The sequence below is a fragment of the Rana temporaria genome, chromosome 4 (assembly GCF_905171775.1).
Source record: "Rana temporaria chromosome 4, aRanTem1.1, whole genome shotgun sequence".
Taxonomy (NCBI): Eukaryota; Metazoa; Chordata; class Amphibia; order Anura; family Ranidae; genus Rana; species Rana temporaria.
The window spans coordinates 143,625,304-143,645,536 of NC_053492.1; the positions used below are offsets into that span (position 1 = coordinate 143,625,304).

At 41.5% G+C, this 20,233-nt stretch overlaps 1 protein-coding gene across 3 annotated transcripts in view; it reads right to left on the reverse strand.

The window, feature by feature from the left end:
* Window positions 1-1,039: 1,039 nt before the first annotated feature.
* The window catches only part of TRPC1 (transient receptor potential cation channel subfamily C member 1), a 125,022-nt gene continuing 105,828 nt past the window's right edge, over window positions 1,040-20,233 (reverse strand). For all 3 annotated transcript variants that reach the window (XM_040349114.1, XM_040349115.1, XM_040349116.1), the window contains 2 exons: window positions 16,102-16,296; window positions 1,040-1,787 (listed from right to left, as the gene is read on the reverse strand). In XM_040349114.1, coding sequence (XP_040205048.1) covers window positions 1,560-1,787; window positions 16,102-16,296 — 423 coding nt within the window. In that variant the 3' untranslated portion in view covers window positions 1,040-1,559. The remainder of the gene's footprint in view (window positions 1,788-16,101; window positions 16,297-20,233) is intronic.

Here is a 20,233-nt window from a genome sequence, read left to right on the forward strand (position 1 = left end):
CGCCACCATGGGCCACTCAATCCACAACGTTGACATTAGCAAACCGCTCACCCACACAATGCCATACATGCTGTCTGCCACCTGCTCTGTACAGTGAAAACCGGAATTCATCCGTGAAGAGAACACCTCTCCAAAGTGCCAGATGCCATCGAATGTGAGCATTTGCCCACTCATGACGGTTACAACGACGAACTGCAGTCAGGTTGAGACCCCTAAGTGGACGAAGAGCATGCAGATGAACTTCCCTGAGATGGTTTCTGACAATTTGTGCAGAAATTCTTTAGTTATGCAAACCGATTGTTGCAGCAGCTGTCCGGGTGACTGATCTCAGACGGTCTTGGAGATGAAGATGCTGGATGTGGAGTTCCTGGGCTGGTGTGGTTACACATGGTCTGCAGTTGTGAGGCTGGTTAGATGTACTGCCAAATTCTCTGAAACCCCTTTGGAGATGGCTTATGGTAGAGAAATTAACATTCAATTCAAGGGCATGGTGGACATTCCTACAGTCAGCATGCCAATTGTACGCTCCCTCAAAACTTGCGACATATGTGGCATTGTGCTGTGTGATAAAACTGCACATTTTAGAGTGGCCTTTTACTGTGGCCAGCCTAAGGCACACCTGTGCAATAATCATGCTGTCTAATCAGCATCTTGATATGCCGACCTGTGAGGTGGATAGATTATCTCGGCAAAGGAGAAGTGCTCACTAATACAGATTTAGACAAATTGTTTGAGCAATATTTGAGAGAAATAGGCCTTTTGTGTACATAGAAAAAGTTGTAGATCTTTGCGTTCAGCTCATGATAAATTGGGGTAAACACAAAAGTGTTGCGTTTATAATTTTGCTCAGTGTGTGTGTATATATATATATATATATATATATATATATATATATATATATATATATATATATATATATATATATATATATATATATATAATTTGGACCCTTTACGTCACAGTCCAATTCAAGGACACAAATATAGGGACATTTTCAAAACACAGAGCACAGCCAAAAGGAAAGAAAATGTGCTGTAAGTTGTGGCAACTAATCAGATTTTATTTTCTAAACCAGCAGATAATTCTAAATATTACATTAAAATTTACTATTAAATTATTTACTATTTTCATTAATTTTAATAAACTGTCTTTAATAAATATATTGACTGTGGCTTTAAATAATGATGAATAGATAATTACAATTTCATTAGCTGCATGTATGAACCGTGTTTTTTTGTATATATAACCTGACCTTTAGCAGCATACAAGTGATCACATTTAAAAAAATTGAAAATGTGTCAACATAGTTATAAAAATTTATCAGGCAGCATACATGCTTTGTGCATATATGAATATTTTGTTAATAAAATAACATTTTATAATTAAATAACAAATGTTAAACTCAGGTTGTAATATTGAACTATAATAAATCATACATGATGTACTTGTAAATAAATACGTAAGTGTGAGACTATAAAATACTGACACAAACAAGTGCAAGAAGACATCAACACAACACTCTCCTGGCCAGGAAGAATGTCTGCTTTGTGTTGATGTTTTTAGTTCCTAGGATAAAACATTGCATATTTTGAGGTCCGGAAGCCAAGCAGATCCCTCATTTCATTGCGGAATTTGGACAGATCCTGACGGAGTTCATTTAGGTTTTCCACTGTGGCCTGGTCAGTGCTTTGCATCTTCTGCCTCATTGAAGTCAAGTAGCGATGCACCAAGCAACATATGACCTTCTGATAGTTCTCGTCTCTCTTCTGCCTGAGACTTTTCCATTCCTGCAACAGCAAAAAAAAAAAAACACCATAGTCAGACACCATTCTTAGGACTCACACCATTAGTGCATAAAAACTGATATAAAAAACATGCAGATTTAAATTGCATAGCCTTGTTCACACCATGTGCGTATTTATTACATATGTCTCTGCAAGGACACATTGGGGGTTATTTACAAAAGGCAAATCCACTTTGCACTACAAGTGCAAACTACAAGTACAAAGTGCACTTGAAATTACACTGGGAAGTGCAGCCGCTGTAAATCTGAGGGGTAGATCTGAAATGAGCAGAAGCTCTGCTGGTTTTATTATGCAATCATGTGCAAGCTAAAATGCTGAGTGCCGGCCGTCGCATCTCGGCGTCTGATTCATAGAATCAGATACGCCTCAATGTTGCCGTCGTATCTTAGGGTGCAATATTTACGCTGACCGCTAGGGGTGCTTCCCTAGACTTCCGCGTCGAATATGCAAATAAGTCAGATACGCTGATTCAGCCCGGCGCATTTTTTCCGGCGTAAAGTTACCCCTCATAAAGCAGGGGTAAGTCATGTTAGGTATGGACGTCGGAAACTAACGAACAGTGTCGTACGTAAGTTACTCTGACGTCGAAAGCATTGAAAGTTTGCGGCGTAATTTGGAGCATGCGCACTTGGAAACGTTCACGGACGGCGCATGCGCCGTTCCTAAGAAACGTCAATTACGTGGGGTCACAAGTAATTTAAATAAAACACGCCCACATCATCCACATTTGAATTAGGCGGGCTTACGCCGACACATTTACACTACGCCGCCGTAACTTAGGGCGCAAGTTCTTTCTGAATACTGAACTTGCGCCCATTGTTTTCTATTATTTGCTGTTCACACCATACCACCCATATCACACATGGATTTTTTTCTGTGCTCTGTTCACACTACAATGTTGATGTCACATCAGTTTTTTTTCTGCATGGAAAACTGCCTTTACCACTGCATGTGCAGTAACTGGTTGCTGATGCGGTTATTAATAAACTTCACAGCTAAAATCCATTAGCTAGATTCACATAGAGTTAGGTCGGCGTATCAGTAGATACGCCGACCTAACTCGGAATCTGCGCCGACCTAAGTTTAAGTGTATTCTCAAACAGAGATACACTTAAACCTATCTAAGATACGACGGCTTGCGCCGTCCTATCTTAGGGTGCAATATTTAGGCTGGCCGCTAGCTGGCGCTTCCATTGCGGTCGGCGTAGAATATGTAAATCACTAGATACGCCTATTCACGAACGTACGCCCGGCCGACGCTGTACAGATATGCCGTTTCCGTAAAAGAGATAGGCAGCCTAAAGATAGGCATCCCCCTAGGTGGCGTAGCCAATGTTAAAGTATGGCCGCCGTTCCCGCTTCGAAATTCGAAAAATTTACGTCGTTTGCGTAAGTCAACCGTGAATAGGGATTTACGTCATTTACGTCCACCTCGAAATCAATATGTCCGTGCGGCGTACTTAGCCGCAATGCACACTGGGAAATGTAGGACGACGGCGCATGCGCCGTTCCAAAAAAACGTCAATCACGTCAGGTCAAAGCAAATTAGCATAAAACACGCCCCCTCAGCCTATTTTGAATTAGGCGCGCTTGCGCCCGCCGCATTTACGCTACGCCGCTGTAAGTTAGGAGGCAAGTACTTTGAGAATACAGTACTTGCCTCTCTGACTTAAGGCGGCGTAGCGTAAATACGATACGCTACGCCGCCTTAAAGTTGCGGCAAGCTCTGTGAATCTACCTACATATGCGTGAATTGTTCCAACTGCCAAGGGATTTGTTATTTTTGAGTAGTCGCCTACCTACAACACTACAGCAGCCCTCAGACTGGAAGAGTGCATATGGGCCAACAATGAACATACTGGGCCATATTCTGAGTAAGGATACGATGGAGTATCTCAGGATACTCCATCGTATCTCTCTTTTTTGGCCCGTGTATTTATGCGACTGATTCTTAGAATCATTTTCGCATAGATACACTTAAGATCCGCCATGTGTAAGTCACTTACACTGTCGGATCTTAAATGTAATTACGCCGGCCGCCGCTAGATGGCGTTTACGTTCAGGTCTCATTTGTTTATGCAAATGAGCCTGATACGCCGATTCCCGAACGATTTCGCGTCGCGTAACCGTCGCTAACTTCGTTTGCGTAAGCGTAAACTTACCCCTGCTATATGAGGGGTAAGTTTACGCAAGTCCCACGTAGGCCATGTTAAGTATGGCGTCGGGTCCGCGTCGTGTTTTTCCGTCGGCTACGTCGTTTCCCTAAGTCGTTCTTGAATACGACTTTACGTCAATGACGCACACGTCGGCGTCATTGACGTTTTACGCCGAGAACTGGAGCATGCGCACTGGGCTATTTTAAGCCCGGCGCATGCGCAGTTCGTTAGAATCGGGGGAGCGCTTAATTTAAATAGAAGCCGCCCCCTTGGAGATACGCGTGGCTACGCCGGGCCATTTACACTCAGCCGCCCCAAACTACGGAGCAAGTGTTTGGGGAATACAGCACTTGCTCCTGTAGGTTGGGGCGGCGGAGTGTAAATGGCTTACGCGCCGCCCGCGGGAAATCTAGGAGAATATGGCCCACTGGCTAGTCCAATCAGCCAGCTGTGCTACTAATGAAATAAAGGTTGAAAGCCTAGTTTGCTGTCTGATAGGGATGTCTGGAGCACAAGGCTGGCTGAACAGAATAAAAAATCACTGTTGGCTGTATGGCGACAGCTGTCATGTTATCACAGTGTCAGTCAGCCCTGTTGGCAGGACAGTTGCTAGATCATGCAGCTAGAAACCAATGGAGTAGAATGAGTTATCTGTGATGACAGAATCCGCTGGGTAACAAAAGCTCCAATTGGAGTTATCATCAGAATCTCTCAAAAAATAAGTAAACCTGTATCAACAGTATGCTAAAAAAATATGCAGAATTATTTAAAGATCATCATCTGGCATATGTGGAGAACTGCAGCATAAGCCTGAATTGTAAGAGGGCGTACATTGTGGGTTTATTGGCTAATTCATTTATTCTGCAGATGCTCCTACACAGTTGCTCTTATCTCATATTCTTTACCACCTGTGTTCATAGGCTCATACTTTACACAGAAATAGAGTTACCGCTCCAGATGGGTGTATGGAAACAACCCGTGTCCTCTCAGAAAAGCCCAGGTGCCAGCATTGCACAAAGCAAAATTAGAAAGAATGTCTGGACAGCCGCACTCTGAAAAAAACTTTCGGTTGCCTACAGTTTAGCCTGAGCACTGTGAACAGACTAGTCTCAATGTGTGCTGTGCGCTGTCAGTGTGCGCTGTGCTATGGTGTCAATGGCTGTGCAGTTGTGTGGATCTCAGCACTGGATTGTACTCCCTCCCGCTGTGCTGCAGCTCCTCTCCTCTCTGCCAGTCTGAATAAAAGGGGGAAGTGGGGACATGCAAGCGTGGAGCCGCACACACAGGCTCCTGATGATGAGATGAATGGGAGAGAGAGAGAGAGGATGGATGGGAGTTGCAGAGGAGACAGCAAGAGAATGGGGAAGAGACCCAGTTCTAGTGCCCTGTCCCTCTGGTCTGCCCCCAGTGCCCTGTCCCTCTGGTCTGCCCCCAGTGCCCTGACCCTCTGGTCTGCCCCCAGTGCCCTGTCAAAAGTTGTTGTTGGTAATATTTAATTTTGTAACTTGATTCTGCATAAAACATTTAACAGTGTCATTCCATGAGATAATCTACGAGGGCGTGTTTACGGGTGCAATTAGGCGCAGGGCAGTGTATGAATTAGGTGGGGCAACTGGTGGCGAGTAACTCTTGAGGCCTGGCTAGTAGCTCAGGACTTGAAATTTTGAGCCCTGTATATATATATATATATATATATATATATATATATATATATATATATATATATATATATATATATATATATATATATAAAACAAATTGTCCATGTAAGTGTTGTATTAACATTATGAATCCAAGTGATAATATGGAATAAAATGTATAAACCTGGGAATATAGCCCACTTAAACAGTTAACACATATATGTCAAAAAGTGATACCTATGAAAAATTATCATCATCAACTATAAAAGCATAAATGTGTATCCATTGTAAAACATGACCGTGAATAAAGATACAATTGTGATCTTTGTATGTGTGAGACATATGAATACATAAAAGTGCAAGTACAGCATAATGTGCAAATTTGTATGTCTTACATTTTTTTATATCATTTTCCATATTAATGGTTTAAATCATGCTCACACCCTTAAGTGTTATTCAATTAATGAGCATCTGAGATTGATTCACATTGATTGGGCACAATTCACCATTGGTCGGTGCTGACCACATGGTTTTTGTCTGATACTATATTTTTGTCTGATACTATATATTTTTAGTGCATTTTCTTACACTAATCAATAGTGTGAAATGCGTCAGCTGCATCCCCTATTTTTGCTGTTATGTGTGGTGTTTAAAGTTTTTTTACCAATAAAAGGCAACCAAAAGTTTTTTTCAGTGTGGCTGTCCAGATATTCTTTCTAATCATACTTTACACAGCCATGAGAAAATATAGTAACAATTCACAAAGACCTACATGATTTTACTTGCTAGGTCATGCACTTCAGCCTTGGTCCAGGATGAAAGGAATTTCCAGGCCATTCATCACATACAAGTCCTAATTAGCGCATATGTTATCATGTCATTCCAACCCCAATTATCTGGTGATATTGAGCCATGCCAGTTGAGAAGCTGTCAACAGCAGCAACAATTTATATGATAGAATATGTATGACCATCCCATCAGAACATCATACTTATATATTTAAAGGGTCACTAAAGGAAAACATTTTTTTTGCTGAAATGACTGTTTACAGGGTATAGAGACATAAAAGTTAACTGATTCCTTTTAAAAATGATTAAAAATAGAATAAATTCAATCATATAATGTGCCTCTAGTTTCACTTTCGGTTTTAAACTGGTTTCATGTTTCTGTGAAGTAAAGAGACCCACAGAACAAAAACAAACAAATTCAGGGCAGTGTTTTGTTTTTAAAATGAATCTGATTGGTTCTGAGGAGTTTTAGACACACAGTAATGACAGCTTAGACCACCGTGAAAAGCTCCCAGTACTGTGGTTATAAGGAAACAGGCAACCAGGAAGTGTGGAGATCACAGCAGAATTACAGCTACTTCAAAGAAAAAACGAACAATGAGGACATGAAACCAGTACTGCAGTAAGGTAAAGGAAGCTATTTAGCTAAAAAAAAAAAAATTCCTTTAGTGATCCTTTAAAGTGGAACTTTACCCATAACAGCTTGCTAAAAAATAATGTTCTTTAGCAAGGAACATACAGTACACATGAATAATTATGCTATCAAGATTAGTGTGTGCTGTTAATTGCCTCCAGCATTGTGCCTGTTTCTTGTTACTGGAGGATGCCATTTTGTTGAAGCCCATACCCCCTGAGCAGAGGTAAATCTTTAGGCTTTCAGCAGATCGGCTTCAAAATTTAAGTCACAGTGCCGAAAAGCAGAGCAACTGATCATGTGCAAAGCAATGTGAGGCAGTGGGGGTTATTTACGAAAAGGCAAATCCACTTTGCACTACAAGTGCAAACTACACTGAAAATGCACTCGGAAGTGCAGTCGCTGTAGATCTGAGGGGAAGATCTGAAATGAGGGGAAGCTCTGCTGATTTTATCATCCAATCATGTGCAAGCTAAAATGCTGTTTTTTATTTTTCTTGCATGTCCCCCTCGGATCTACAGCGACTGCACTTCAAAGTGCACTTTCAGTGCAATTTCAAGTACACTTTGCACTTGTAGTTTGCACTTGTAGTGCAAAGTAGATTTGTCTTTAGTAAATAACCCCCAATGTCTGAATTTTAAACAGTAGAGGCACTTATTTTCAATGTTTTACATAGCTATACCTGCAAAAGGGGCTAGCATGAGGTGATCTAGCAGGGCTTAATTTTCTGAATAAAATTTCACTTTAGGAACTAGAATATAGGTAACTGAATATGTTTAAGGCCTCATGCACACTGGACGTTAAAATAATGTTATAAAAACGCCAGTAGCTTTGCAGTGAGTTTTACAGCTTTTTTTCAATGTTTTTTCAATAGCGTTTTTTTTTTGCGTTTATTACTGTTTTTCCGCGTTAGCATTTTTTGGCGTTTTTTTTTTAAGAAAAAAATAAAATCCTAATGGATCAAAAATGTTAAAAAACGCTGGTAAGTGAAGTTTTTGAGCGTTTATCATGTTTATCAGCGTTTATCAGCGTTAGAGCATTTTTACAGCTAAAAAGACGTCTCTCAGAACTCACTAGTTTTTTTTTTTTTTTTTTCACTGCTCAAAAACGCCACTGCTCAAAACTGCTGATAACAGCCTATGTGTGCATGGACACATGGGATAACATGATGGAGAGTTTATTGACTGTAGAAAAAAACGTCTAGCAAAAACAGCTGCTTTAAAAACATCCAAAAACGTCCAGTGTGCATGAGGCCTTAAAGTAGAACTCTGTATAAAAATGAAAATTTTCTACTTGCCAAACAAAATGTAATTGTATACAATAATTCTTGTGTTTCACACACTCCTACCACATTAAATAAAGAGGATGATGACACTACTTGACAGCATTAAGACATTGCACCTTCTTGTATCACCTCTGTGGCCATTACACTGTGAAAGAATAGGATCATACTGTTCCAGCCTCCCTTCACAAAAATAATGCATAAAAACAAACACAAAAATATTGTAACATTTTTTTTTATTTTTTATTTGAAAATAAATTTTATTGAGTTTTTTTTGTGAAAAATAAAATAAAAAAGTGTTACAAAATAAAGCCACTGGGCATACCCCGGCTTGGGTAACATACATTGTAACTGTTCTATAAGTTCTAATACTGAACTGGTGCCAGATAACTATCGCATAATAACAGAAAACAGAGTGGGGCAAAGAGGAGGAGGCCTGGCAGTGATCCACAAGAGTTACCTCACGATCACTAAACCAGTCCTTTAAAACACACTTTCATTCATGGAAACCCTCTCCCTACAGCTTCAAACAAATCCCCAGGAGACCGTCCATATTCTACTCTGCTATAGACCACCGGGTCCAAAATCGCAGCTTCTCACATCGTTGACAGAATTAATTTCCACTTATACACTAAACAGCAAACATCTTTTGCTGCTTGGGGATCTCAACCTTTGGGCCAACTCCTCACAGGATCCTGTGGCCGTCGCCTGCATTGACCACTTGGAAGGACTAGGTCTGCAGCAACTAGTATGTGGGCCCAATCATGCTTCTGGTCACACGCTCGATCTTATTTTCAGACAAGATCTGGAAGTAAAAATTCTGGAAAATGAGCCGTTACCATGGACAGACCACCATGTAATCAAATTCATGATTACCAAAAATGCCCCTTTAACAAAAACCCCAAAACCAGTGACAACACACTGGACGAGATCTCAGAAGAAGCTCCATTCGGAACTCTTCAAAACAACATTAGGGAATAAAGTAAAAACAATCCATTCACATCAATCAGCCACTGAAACCCTGGATGCCATTAACACAGCTCTACTACGGTCAGCCGACTTAGTAGCGCCCAAACGCAAAACCTGCATCCGGAAATACAACTCCAGCTGGTTTAACGACCAGCTGTCATTAAGAACGCAGAAGAGCGGAAGCAGCTTGGAAAAGAAGCACTACAGACGAAAACCACGCCATCTACAAGGAAATAACAAAAAAATACCACAAAGAAATTTTCAAGGCCAAAAAAATTGTTTTTTGCAAGATCATCACCAATGCCCTAAACTGTCCCCGCAAACTCTTCAATTTAGTCACTCAGACCATAAATCCAGTCTGTCTAGAAGCACCCAATTCAGATACCCAAGAATTTTGCAATGAATTATCGGATCATTTCGTTAACAAAATTGAAAGGATCTGTGAAAGCATTCAGCAAAACAGTACCCCCCTCAATCCCCCCCTTAGTCAACCGCCCAATTCCCACAGAAATCAGCCTCAATCAACAATGTTTACTCTAAAACCCATCTCCATCGAGGCCACAAAAAATATCATCAGCGCCCTGCGAAATAGCACAGCGCCTAATGATATTATCGCCACCAAACTGCTCAAAGAATGTGCCGATATTTTGGCACCACCTATTAAGCAGCTGATTAACCAGTCATTTAAAGCCTGGGTTACGCAGGCCATTTTCCAGGGCTGGTTTTCCTCCACTTTACCCCAGAGATAGAGAAATATTGATTGGAGAAAGATGTCCCATTCAAAAATCTTTTCCTGCTTGACAATGCTTGACAATGCTCTGGGGTCACCCCTCATTCATGGATGAATTTGTGCATCTGTCACTTAATACTACGGCACATATCCAGCCTATGGCCAGGGAGTTATTGCAACTTTCTAAGAATATTATTTATGTCACTTTTTTCATCAGGCAATAAAGGCGATTGACAAAGCAGGAACAACCTTGCGACAATTTTGGAAGGACTATAACTTCTACAAGGCCATAAAAAACATTGAATTTGCTTGGCGTGAGGTAACGGCTGTCACGATGAATGGGGTTTGGAAGAACCTTTGCAAGCAGTTTATACATGATGTTCATGGATTTGAGAAGGTGGTCGAGGAGTTCAAAAAGGTCTTCAGCAACTTAGTGACCCTCAGTGAAAATCTGGAACTAGATCTGTAAGGCCTCGTACACACGACGGGACATGTCCGATGAAAACGGTCCGCGGACCGTTTTCATCGGACATGTCCGCTGGCGGATTTTGGTCTGATGGCGGTACATACCATCAGACCAAATTTCCCGCGGACAGTGAAAATGGCCTGCGTAACCCAGGCTTTAAAATTACTTTTCCACACAACAGGAAACGTGCCCTTGGCTATGTTTATAAGGGCTCTTGGGTTCTTTAAATGATAAACTAAGGGAAGCTTCAGTTTCATATCGCCTGGAAGCATAGCCACCAAACAACATAGTTCGTTTTTAAAGTACATTTCTGTCTCATCTACATTAAATGCCCACTCAAGAAAATAAGTGCCTTCGTCGATAATTTCTTGAAGCGTTGCAGGAAATTCTCAGGCAGCTATAGTATCTGCAATTTCTGCCACACATTGTGAAGGTTGGCTCTATACTTGAACCTATGAAACCAACCATGGCTAGCATTAAAAGATGTATTCTGATTCTTTGTCATGTTTCTTCTTCAAGTCTTCATACAGGCTTATAGTTTTTTCTTGAATCAGCATTAAGCTGAGCGGGCCGCAACACCGATGTTGATCCTGCATCCACACATTGAGAAGTTCCATTTCCTCTATCATTTCTCCATGCTTTTTTGATATTATTGTCAACATCATTGGCACAGCAGACTTCAAATGTTCTATGATCTTGTCATTGTTCTTTAGAATTGTGACAATTGTGGGGCGATTCATGTATTGTGGGGCGATTCATGTTATAAAAACGAGCAACATCTATAATTTTTCTCCTCGCTCCAATCTCTCAATAATTTTCATTACTTTTGTTTCCATGGTTATTGCTTGGCGCTTCTTAGTTGTCCCCAATACATCACCACTGTTTTATGCTTACTTATGGATATCTTGGGCTTGAAATCAGCACTGTACTGTACACTATAGTACTGTACAGTAAAGTGCACAGCAGCACAACTGCTTGCGGCAGAGGGTACATGGATTTGGCAATGTGCAGCAGACACGTGAGCTACTTATTTGAACTGAAATGCCAACGAATGTTTGCATCTTTGAAAGTTTGTAACCAATGCCGATCTCAGCAACCGGTAGGTAAAGCCTTACATGCATCATGCATTCCCCTCAGCCTTCAGCGAAAATAGCTGCTGGCACATACAGACCCAGCTACGCCCCATCCACCCCCCCAAAAATGACGCCCCCCCCCGCTTATTACAGTTGTTGTATTTATTGTGGGGCTAAAACAGCGGCCGGCCCGAAACCCACATAATGATTATTGCATTATGCCTAGTGAACAAACCTAGGAATGATTGGGGCTTTCAATTTAAATCTTAAATTAATCACTAGACGTTATTACTTTAAAGCGGAGGTTCACCCTCAAAATGAACTTTCCAGCATCCTTAAAGTGGAAGTAAACCCATCAATTTAACAGTTTGAAAAAGCAGTTACATTCCTGGCATGCCGGGAATGCTAACTGTCACATTGGTTGTGCTCTCAACCAAACTGTCAAACCATCCAATGGCTGGTGTCATAACTGATCACATGTGCAGCATCATGGCAGTTGAAGATTAAACAGAGGCCAAGACGCGCCTTAGCAGCCGTCAATCAACTCCTCTTCGCTTAGAAACGCCCATTCCCTGCAGGATTCCCCGCTCGGAGCCGGAAAACAAGGGCTCATATAACGATAAGTACAAGTAAAAAAAAACAAAAAAACAGCATACTGCAGATGTTAGCAGTATGCTACAGCCAATGTCAAAAAGTGGATTTTTGGGTGAACCTCCACTTTAACTCCCATGGTTTTGCCATTGACTTGAACAGCACACCGATTTTTAAGAAAATGAACAGCAAATGCAAAGAAACGGGAATTCCCCCATTCTAAATATAACATTTGTTCCCAGGAGTACCCACAAGAAAGAAGTTTGAATGACAGCTTCATATATTTTTAAATACTATTGCACCTTCAGGCAAAAACACCTCTATTTATGTCATAAAGGAGCTCAGTGAATTGACCTGGCACTCGGCTAAATTTGGCATCCATAGACGAAAAAAATGTGTGCTAACAGGGGGGTGTTTGTGTAATGACATATATGAGCTAGAGGAAAACAAGCAAATGATAAAACTGATGGTAGAATTCCCTTAACACTGGCAAAATAAATTTGACATGAAAGTTCATATGTTTAGACAAATAATTAGCTTATTTCATAAATGGCATATGTTTTAAAATGTCAACCCTTATTTTACTTGGCTGGTAAGTATACAGGATATAATTATTATAGGAAACTATTCCAAGTACTATTTTCTCATAACTTTTACATAGGTTTGTGCATACAATTTGCTTTACAGGTCAGCTGAGTTGTTTTGATTGTTAAAAGTAGAAATAGTATCAGTTTAATATTTAGGTTAATTCATGAAGTAAAGTGTGTCAAATACAAAAGCCTATACACATGCCTTTAACTTTTGTAGCACCCTCTAGTGTGCTACTAGTGTTAGAGCAGCCAAAACATAGTTTGGCTCATTATTAAGTATGAGTTATAAAATCTGGGTCAGGGTTTATTTTACTTCAGGGCTAGATTACTCATACAAACAGGTCTCTGGTGCCTCCCCTGGTTCTGGAAAGTTGGAGAACGTTCTGGAAACTGGAGGGTGGAGGCTAGGAGAGTCATTCTGCATACTCAGGCGGACTTGGCCAGTCCCCAGGCAGTGGACCTGGCAGAGTGGTTGAGCCAGCTCCCTTAAGTATTGAGTCATACTGGCAGAGGGAGTCTGGTAGAAGATGGAATGCTAAGCAGTCTGTTGGTGGCCTTGAGGGGCTCTCTAGGTCCAGTGGTGGCCTCACAGGCCGGAGGTTCTGTCTGGCTCAGGAAGGATCCTGTCTGTAGCGAGGTGTGATTGGGAGCAGTGGGAGCAAGGAATGGATAATGAGTACAGTGCATTGAAAAAGTATTCATACCCCTTAACATTTTCCACATTTTGTCAAGTTACAACCAAAAACGTAAATGTATTTTATTGGGATTTTGTGATAGACCAACACAAAGTGGCACATAATTGTGAAGTGGAAGAAAAATGATAAATTGTTTTCAATTTTTTTTTACAAATAAGTATGTGAAAAGTGTGGTGTGCATTTGTATTCAGCCCCCTTTACTCTGATGCCCCTAACTAAAATCTGGTGGAACCAATTGCCTTCAGCAGTCACCTAATTAGTAAATAGAGTCCACTTGTGTGCAATTTAATCTCAGTATAAATACTGCTGTTCTGTAAAGCCCTCAGAGCTTTGTTAGAGAACCTTAGTGAACAAACAGCATCATGAAGGCTGAGGAACACACCAGACAGGTCAGGGATAACATTTTGGAGAAGTTTAAAGCAGAGTTAGGTTATAAAACAATATCCCAAGCTTTGAACATCTCACAGAGCACTGTTTAATCCATCATCTGAAAATGGAAAGAGTATGACACAACTGCAAACCTAACAATATATGGCCATCCAAATTAACTGATAGGCCGGGCAAGGAGAGCATTCATTAGAGAAGCAGCCAAGAGGCCCATGGTAACTCTGGAGGAACTGCAGAGGTCCACAGCTCAGGTGTGCCCTCTTGCTTATTATCCAATTTCCTCCCATTGCTTTTTTACAAGGTAAAAAATATTCATTTTCTTTCAGTGAGAAATGTGCTGTATTGGATTGACATCTGGTGACTGTGGAAGCCATTGGAGTACAGTGAACTCATTGTCATGTTCAAAAAAAGTTTGAGATGATTTGAACTTTATAACATGATGCATTATCCTGCTGGAAGTAGCCATCAGAAGATGGGTACACTGTAGTCATAAAGGGATGGACTTGGTCAGCAACAATACTCAGTTGGGCTGTCGCAATTGGTACTAAGGCGCCCAAAGTGTGCCAAGAAAATTCCCCTCACACCATTACACCACCACCACTAGCCAAGGCAGGATGGATACATGCTTTCATGTTGTTTATGCCAAATTCTGACCCTATCATCTGAATGTCGCAGCTGAAAATTAAGACTCAGACCAGGCAACGTTTTTCTGATTTTCTATTGTCCAATTTTGGTGAGCCTGTGCTAATCGTAGCCTCAGTTTCCTGTTCTGAGCTGACAGGAGTGGCACCCGGGGTGGTCTTCTGTTGCTGTAGCCCATCTGCTTCAAGGTTCATTGTGTTGTGCGTTCAGAGATAATTTTATGCATACCTTGGTGGTAATGAGTGGTTATTTGAGCGACTGTTGCCTTTCTATCATCTTGAACCTGTCTGCCCATTCTCCTCTGACCTCTGACATCAACAAGTCATTCTCCTCCACACAACTGCCGTTCACTGGATATTTTATATTTTCAGACCATAAACTCTAGAGATGGTTGGGTGTGAAAATCCCAGTAGATCAGCATTTTTTGGAATACTCACTCCAGCCTGTCTGGCACCAACAACCATGCCGCGTTCAAAGTCATTTAAATAACTTATTCCCCATTCTGATGCTCAGTTTGAACTTCAGCAAGTCCCCTTCACCACATCTAGATGCCTAAATGCATTGAGCTGCTGTCATGTAATTGGCTGATTAGCAATTTGTGTTACCAAGCAATTGAACAGGTGTACCTAATAAATGAGTGTAATTGTTGGCAGGTGTACTTTGTTAGGGCTGATTTTGTTTTCCACACTGTAGTTGAGTGTCAAATGACAGTTATTGGGGTTATGCTCTAGCACCCCAAAAAGAAGTACCCGTCAGCTCAGTGTGTTGCATATCTGTCATATTAAAGAACCAAATAGACTATGTGGATCAGAGAAATAGGTGAGGGGTTCAGGGGACCCCCGTAGACCCTGAACACCTACAGTAGAAATGGGCAGGGAGGACTATAGCGGTACTTGTTAAAGTGAATATACTCAGAATCGAGCTAGTATTGAAAAGAGTTTAACAAAATTTATTAACATAGTATAAAAAACAAGAGTTAAAAACACAACATATTGATAAAACAATACAGCAAAGATCGGTAAGATCGGATTGGTTATGTAAGAGAGGTTTCTTTTAATGCAGGGGTCTCCAAAACTTTTCAAACAAAGGAACAATTTATTGTCCTTCAGACCTTAGGAGCGGCCAGCTTGTGGCCTGCGGGAGCAGAAAATGTCTCAGGCCCGGCATCGGTGAGAATAAATATGGCCTCAGGGTTGGTGGGCGTGGAAGGAGGAGTGGTGCCCCTATAGTTGGTGGGCGTGGGAGGAGGATTGGTGCCCCTATTAGTAGGAGGAATAGTATCCCATGATTGGTATTGGTGGAGGAAATAGTGCTCCATTGTTGGTTAGTGCCTCATATCAGTGGTCCAGTGGTCCACCGAGGACCAGATAAAGGCTAGCAAAGGACCGCATTTGGCTCTCGGGCTGCAGTTTGGAGACCCCTGTTTTAATGCATACAATTCTGACTACTATTACATTTGTACTATATGCAGTACATTATTGCAACTATACAAAACTGTATTAACAGTATGCACTGCCTTTAACATCCCTTCTCAATGCAAGCCCATACTACATACTTCTACAATCCCTGCTGTGTTAGTTTGGATTTACCAGATTACATGAATATTATTCTGACTGGGACTGTTTAGAAAGAGATTACTATGAAATATCTTACCTTGAGGCTGTTCTGCCGTTTGACTCTTCCTGTTGGAGTATGAGAGCAGATCCACTTGCTCATGCTGTTGAACAAATAACAAATAGTCTTGGGAGATAGCATGATGTTGAAAGGTGGAGGAAGCGTGCATTTGTCATCAAAATAGCTGAGCCACAACTTGGCCCGGGCAAACTTCCATTCTTTATCTTCGTGATTCTAGAAGCAAAACACAAAAAATAAATTAAAAAAAGATAATACTGAAAGAAGGCATGATAGGGAGAAACCCAATGGAATCTGTTATGATGATATGACCCTGGATGCATCTGTAGGAGTCCAGACAACCTGAAGTATTTGGCTGGGGAATAAAAGATCACAGCACTTTTTAGAATAACATTTAACAAAAACAAGTGAATACTTAGGCTGCCATATAAACAAGATAGAGATGTGTGGATTACTATGCGATATTACTTCCCCTGCACATTGCTTATAGGCTTAACTGAGCAGCCAACATTTCAACTTGGCTATTACGACTACCTAATGTACAATAGTTCCTTGCTGCCCAATGATGTCTGGTATGTATAGTATATGTATATATAGTTTTACACTTTGTTTTCCCCCTATTTGTATTTCAACTTTATTTATTTCAAGATGTGTGGGTAGAATTTTTACATGTATCATTACAAAGACTTGCATTTTTCATGGCAAATACAGTTGTCTATATTCTTTGATCATTGCTAATTATCAATGTATCCAGTGATCAGCAGAGTATCAATGAGCAATACTTGCCGTCACTTCAAGAATTACAGGTAATCATTTACTAAAAGCAAATAGGCCATTTTGCAAGGAAATGTACACTTTTTGTAATGGAATTTTCCCTTAGATTGGTGAAAGTGGTTAATATTCACTTTGCAAAAAATACCCAATTACATGCTAGGAAAATGTAAAAAAACAAATATTTGTTTATATTATGGAAATATTCGCTTGCACATGATTGGATTATGGAAATCAGAAGAGCTTCACCTTATTCACTAAACTAAGGAAAAATATCTATTATAAAGTGGACAGCCTGTTTGTCTTTAGCAAATCATCCTATTGTCTCTATGGATAAATGTGTAAGGAAAGGTTGTACCATTTACTTACGATTAAAAGCGGCGTTCCACCCAAAAATGTAACTTCCGCTTGAAGCGATGGTGACCCCCTGACATTTTTCTTGGGGGGGAGCGGATTCCCTCTTTTTAGAGGCATCCAGCTCCCACTTCCTCCCGGGGCTCCGCGGCGCTGGAAGGAAGTTCACCTTTCCCCCCTCCCTCTCTGAAATCCTCTGGGACACGTCACAAGTCCCAGAAGATTTCCCGGCCATTCACAGTGCGCAGTGCGGTTCACGCATGCGCAGTGTGTGCCCTGCTGTGAAGCCACAGCTGGGCACCCACAGTAAAAATGCTGGTGCCGTGGAGAGGAGGGGAAGAGGAGCGGGTTTTGGACGCCTGCATCGCTGGACCATGGGACAGATGAGTGTATGATTATTAAAAGTCAGCAGCTACACTTTTTTTTCGCCAGAAACTCCGCTTTAAGGCTAGGTTCACAGATGTCCGGCTGCGGTTTTGTTCAACGGTTCAGGTGCGATTCCAGTTGCCAATTTTTACATGAATTTGCACCTAAACTGGACCCAAAATCACACAGGACCCTTTTAAATAACATACAGCAGCCACCCTGGACATGTGTGAACCTGCTCCATTGAAAGCTGGTCCGATACTCATGTTATGCATGCGGTTAAAAATGCATCCAATTTGCATATATGTGAACTGAGCCTAATTGTTTTAACTGGTGTGCTTTCTTCTTGTGTTTGTATGCATGTGTGTGTATGACTAACTAAATCATGTTAATATTGACAAAACTAGATAAATGCTCCCAAGGGCTTTTAGGCAGCTTAGACAAGTTAGACTACATCAAGTATATATAAAAATGTCTTTATTGGTACATACTATGAGTATAGAACATCAATTAAAAACCGCATGAGCTCTGGTATGCATGATTTTCATATACAATGAGATAACCAATTTTGTGTTTTTTGTTATCTGCCAATGTAAAATTGGACATCTCATTGTATATGAAAATCATGCATAGAGCTCATGTGGTTTTTAATTGATGTTCTATACTATTTTGTACCAATAAATACATTTGTATATATACTTGATGTAGTCTAACCTTTCTAAGCTGCCTAAAAGCCCTTGGGAGCATTTATCTAGTTTTGTCAACACGTTTTGGGCTAGCGGCACGTTGTCTCCACCCAGGTGGGTGGGTTCTTGCTTTTCTCCAATCTTGTTAAGATTGTTTTTTACATTAGTGATTCAGTCCAGTGGCTGCCCGTCCATACAGGGCGCCCGGGCGCCGCCCCCCCTCCCCCAGTCAGTAAAAGAAAAAGAATTATAAAAAAAAAAAAAAAAAAGTTTTTTTTTTTTTTTAAACATGTCCCTTTAAGAAAAAAACTAAAAAAAATATGGTCCTTATGTGCGCCGGGCACAGTAAAGTGCGGTAGCGCCACGTCTGTGCAATCACAAGATTGCAGGCGAGGCGCTACATTGGAAGGCAAAAAATGCCTTTGTGGCGTTCTCCATCGCGCCACAATTTCCGGCGCGATGGACTTTATTATTATGGCCGAGCGGGTGCACGCGCTATTGATCCAAGTCCGACGTCACTCGAGGTACAGGAAGTGACGTCGGCACACTCTGCAGCTCAGCGCCCGTGTGGGCCCGACTCCCGGGACATTAAGGTATGCAGCAGCATCCCCCTCCACCTCTTATCTTTACTCCCCCCTCGGGACTAATTACATTACTGAGTCCCGAAAAAGTAGCTGCCAGTGCCACGATCCCCCTGGCCCCCCCCGTCCTCGTTATTGCCCGTTTGTCTTTCAGTACATTCCTCTCTGCTCACTAATCCTATATGCTGCCGAAATAGCGTCCGTCACCCCCCTCACCCCCCCCCCCCCCGCTATTTCGGCAGCACATAGGATTAGTGAGCAGAGGAGCAGAGAGGAATGTACTGAAAAACAAACAGGCAATAACGAGGAGGAGAAGCAGAGGGGAATGTACATGTTACATGTACATGCTCCTCTGCTCATTAATCGTATGTGCTGCCGAAATAGCATCCGTCACCCCCCCCACTGTCTTTTACTGTAAAAGACATCTAGTTAATAAGGGGGGGGGGTAGGTAGGTGACGGATGCTATTTCGGCAGCACATACGATTAATGAGCAGAGGAGCATGTACATGTAACATGTACATTCCCCTCTGCTCTTCTGCTCATTATTCTAATGTGCCGCCGAAATAGCGTCTGTCACCCCCTCCCCCACCTACCCCCCCCCCTTATTAACTAAATGTCTTTTATTTTAAATGTACATGTCTTCCAAAATTATAGCCGTCACTACCACCCCCCCTCCCCCCCCCTTATTAACCAAATGTCATTTATTTTAAATGTACATTTCTGCCAAAATAGCGGCAATCTCCACCCACCCCCCCAACCCCCCACGCTTATTTACCGGATTTTATTTACATTTCTGCCAAAATAGCAGCCTTCAGTCCCCCCCCATGCCCACTTATTTACAACATTTATTTTACATGTACATTTCTGCAAAAATACCAACCTTCACCCCCTACACAAAGTCTTTCATTAGGGCCACAATTCACAGAATTACGGGTTCTCTAATGCAGTATGTCTACAGTCTCTGATAATCTTGTGCAGTATGTCTGCAGTCTCTGGTAATCTCATGCAGTATGTCCGCAGTCTCTGGTAATCTAATGCAGTATGTCCGCAGTCTCTGGTAATCTAATGCAGTATGTCCGCAGTCTCTGGTAATCTTGTGCAGTATCTCTGCAGTCTCTGATAATCTTGTGCAGTATGTCCGCAGTATCTGGTAATCTAATGCAGTATGTCCGCAGTCTCTGGTAATCTAATGCAGTATGTCCGCAGTCTCTGGTAATCTTGTGCAGTATCTCTGCAGTCTCTGGTAATCTAGTGCAGTATGTTCGCAGTCTCTGGTAATCTAATGCAGTATGTTCGCAGTCTCTGGTAATCTAATGCAGTATGTCCGCAGTCTCTGGTAATCTTGTGCATTATCTCCGCAGTATCTGGTAATCTTGTGCAGTATATCCGCAGTC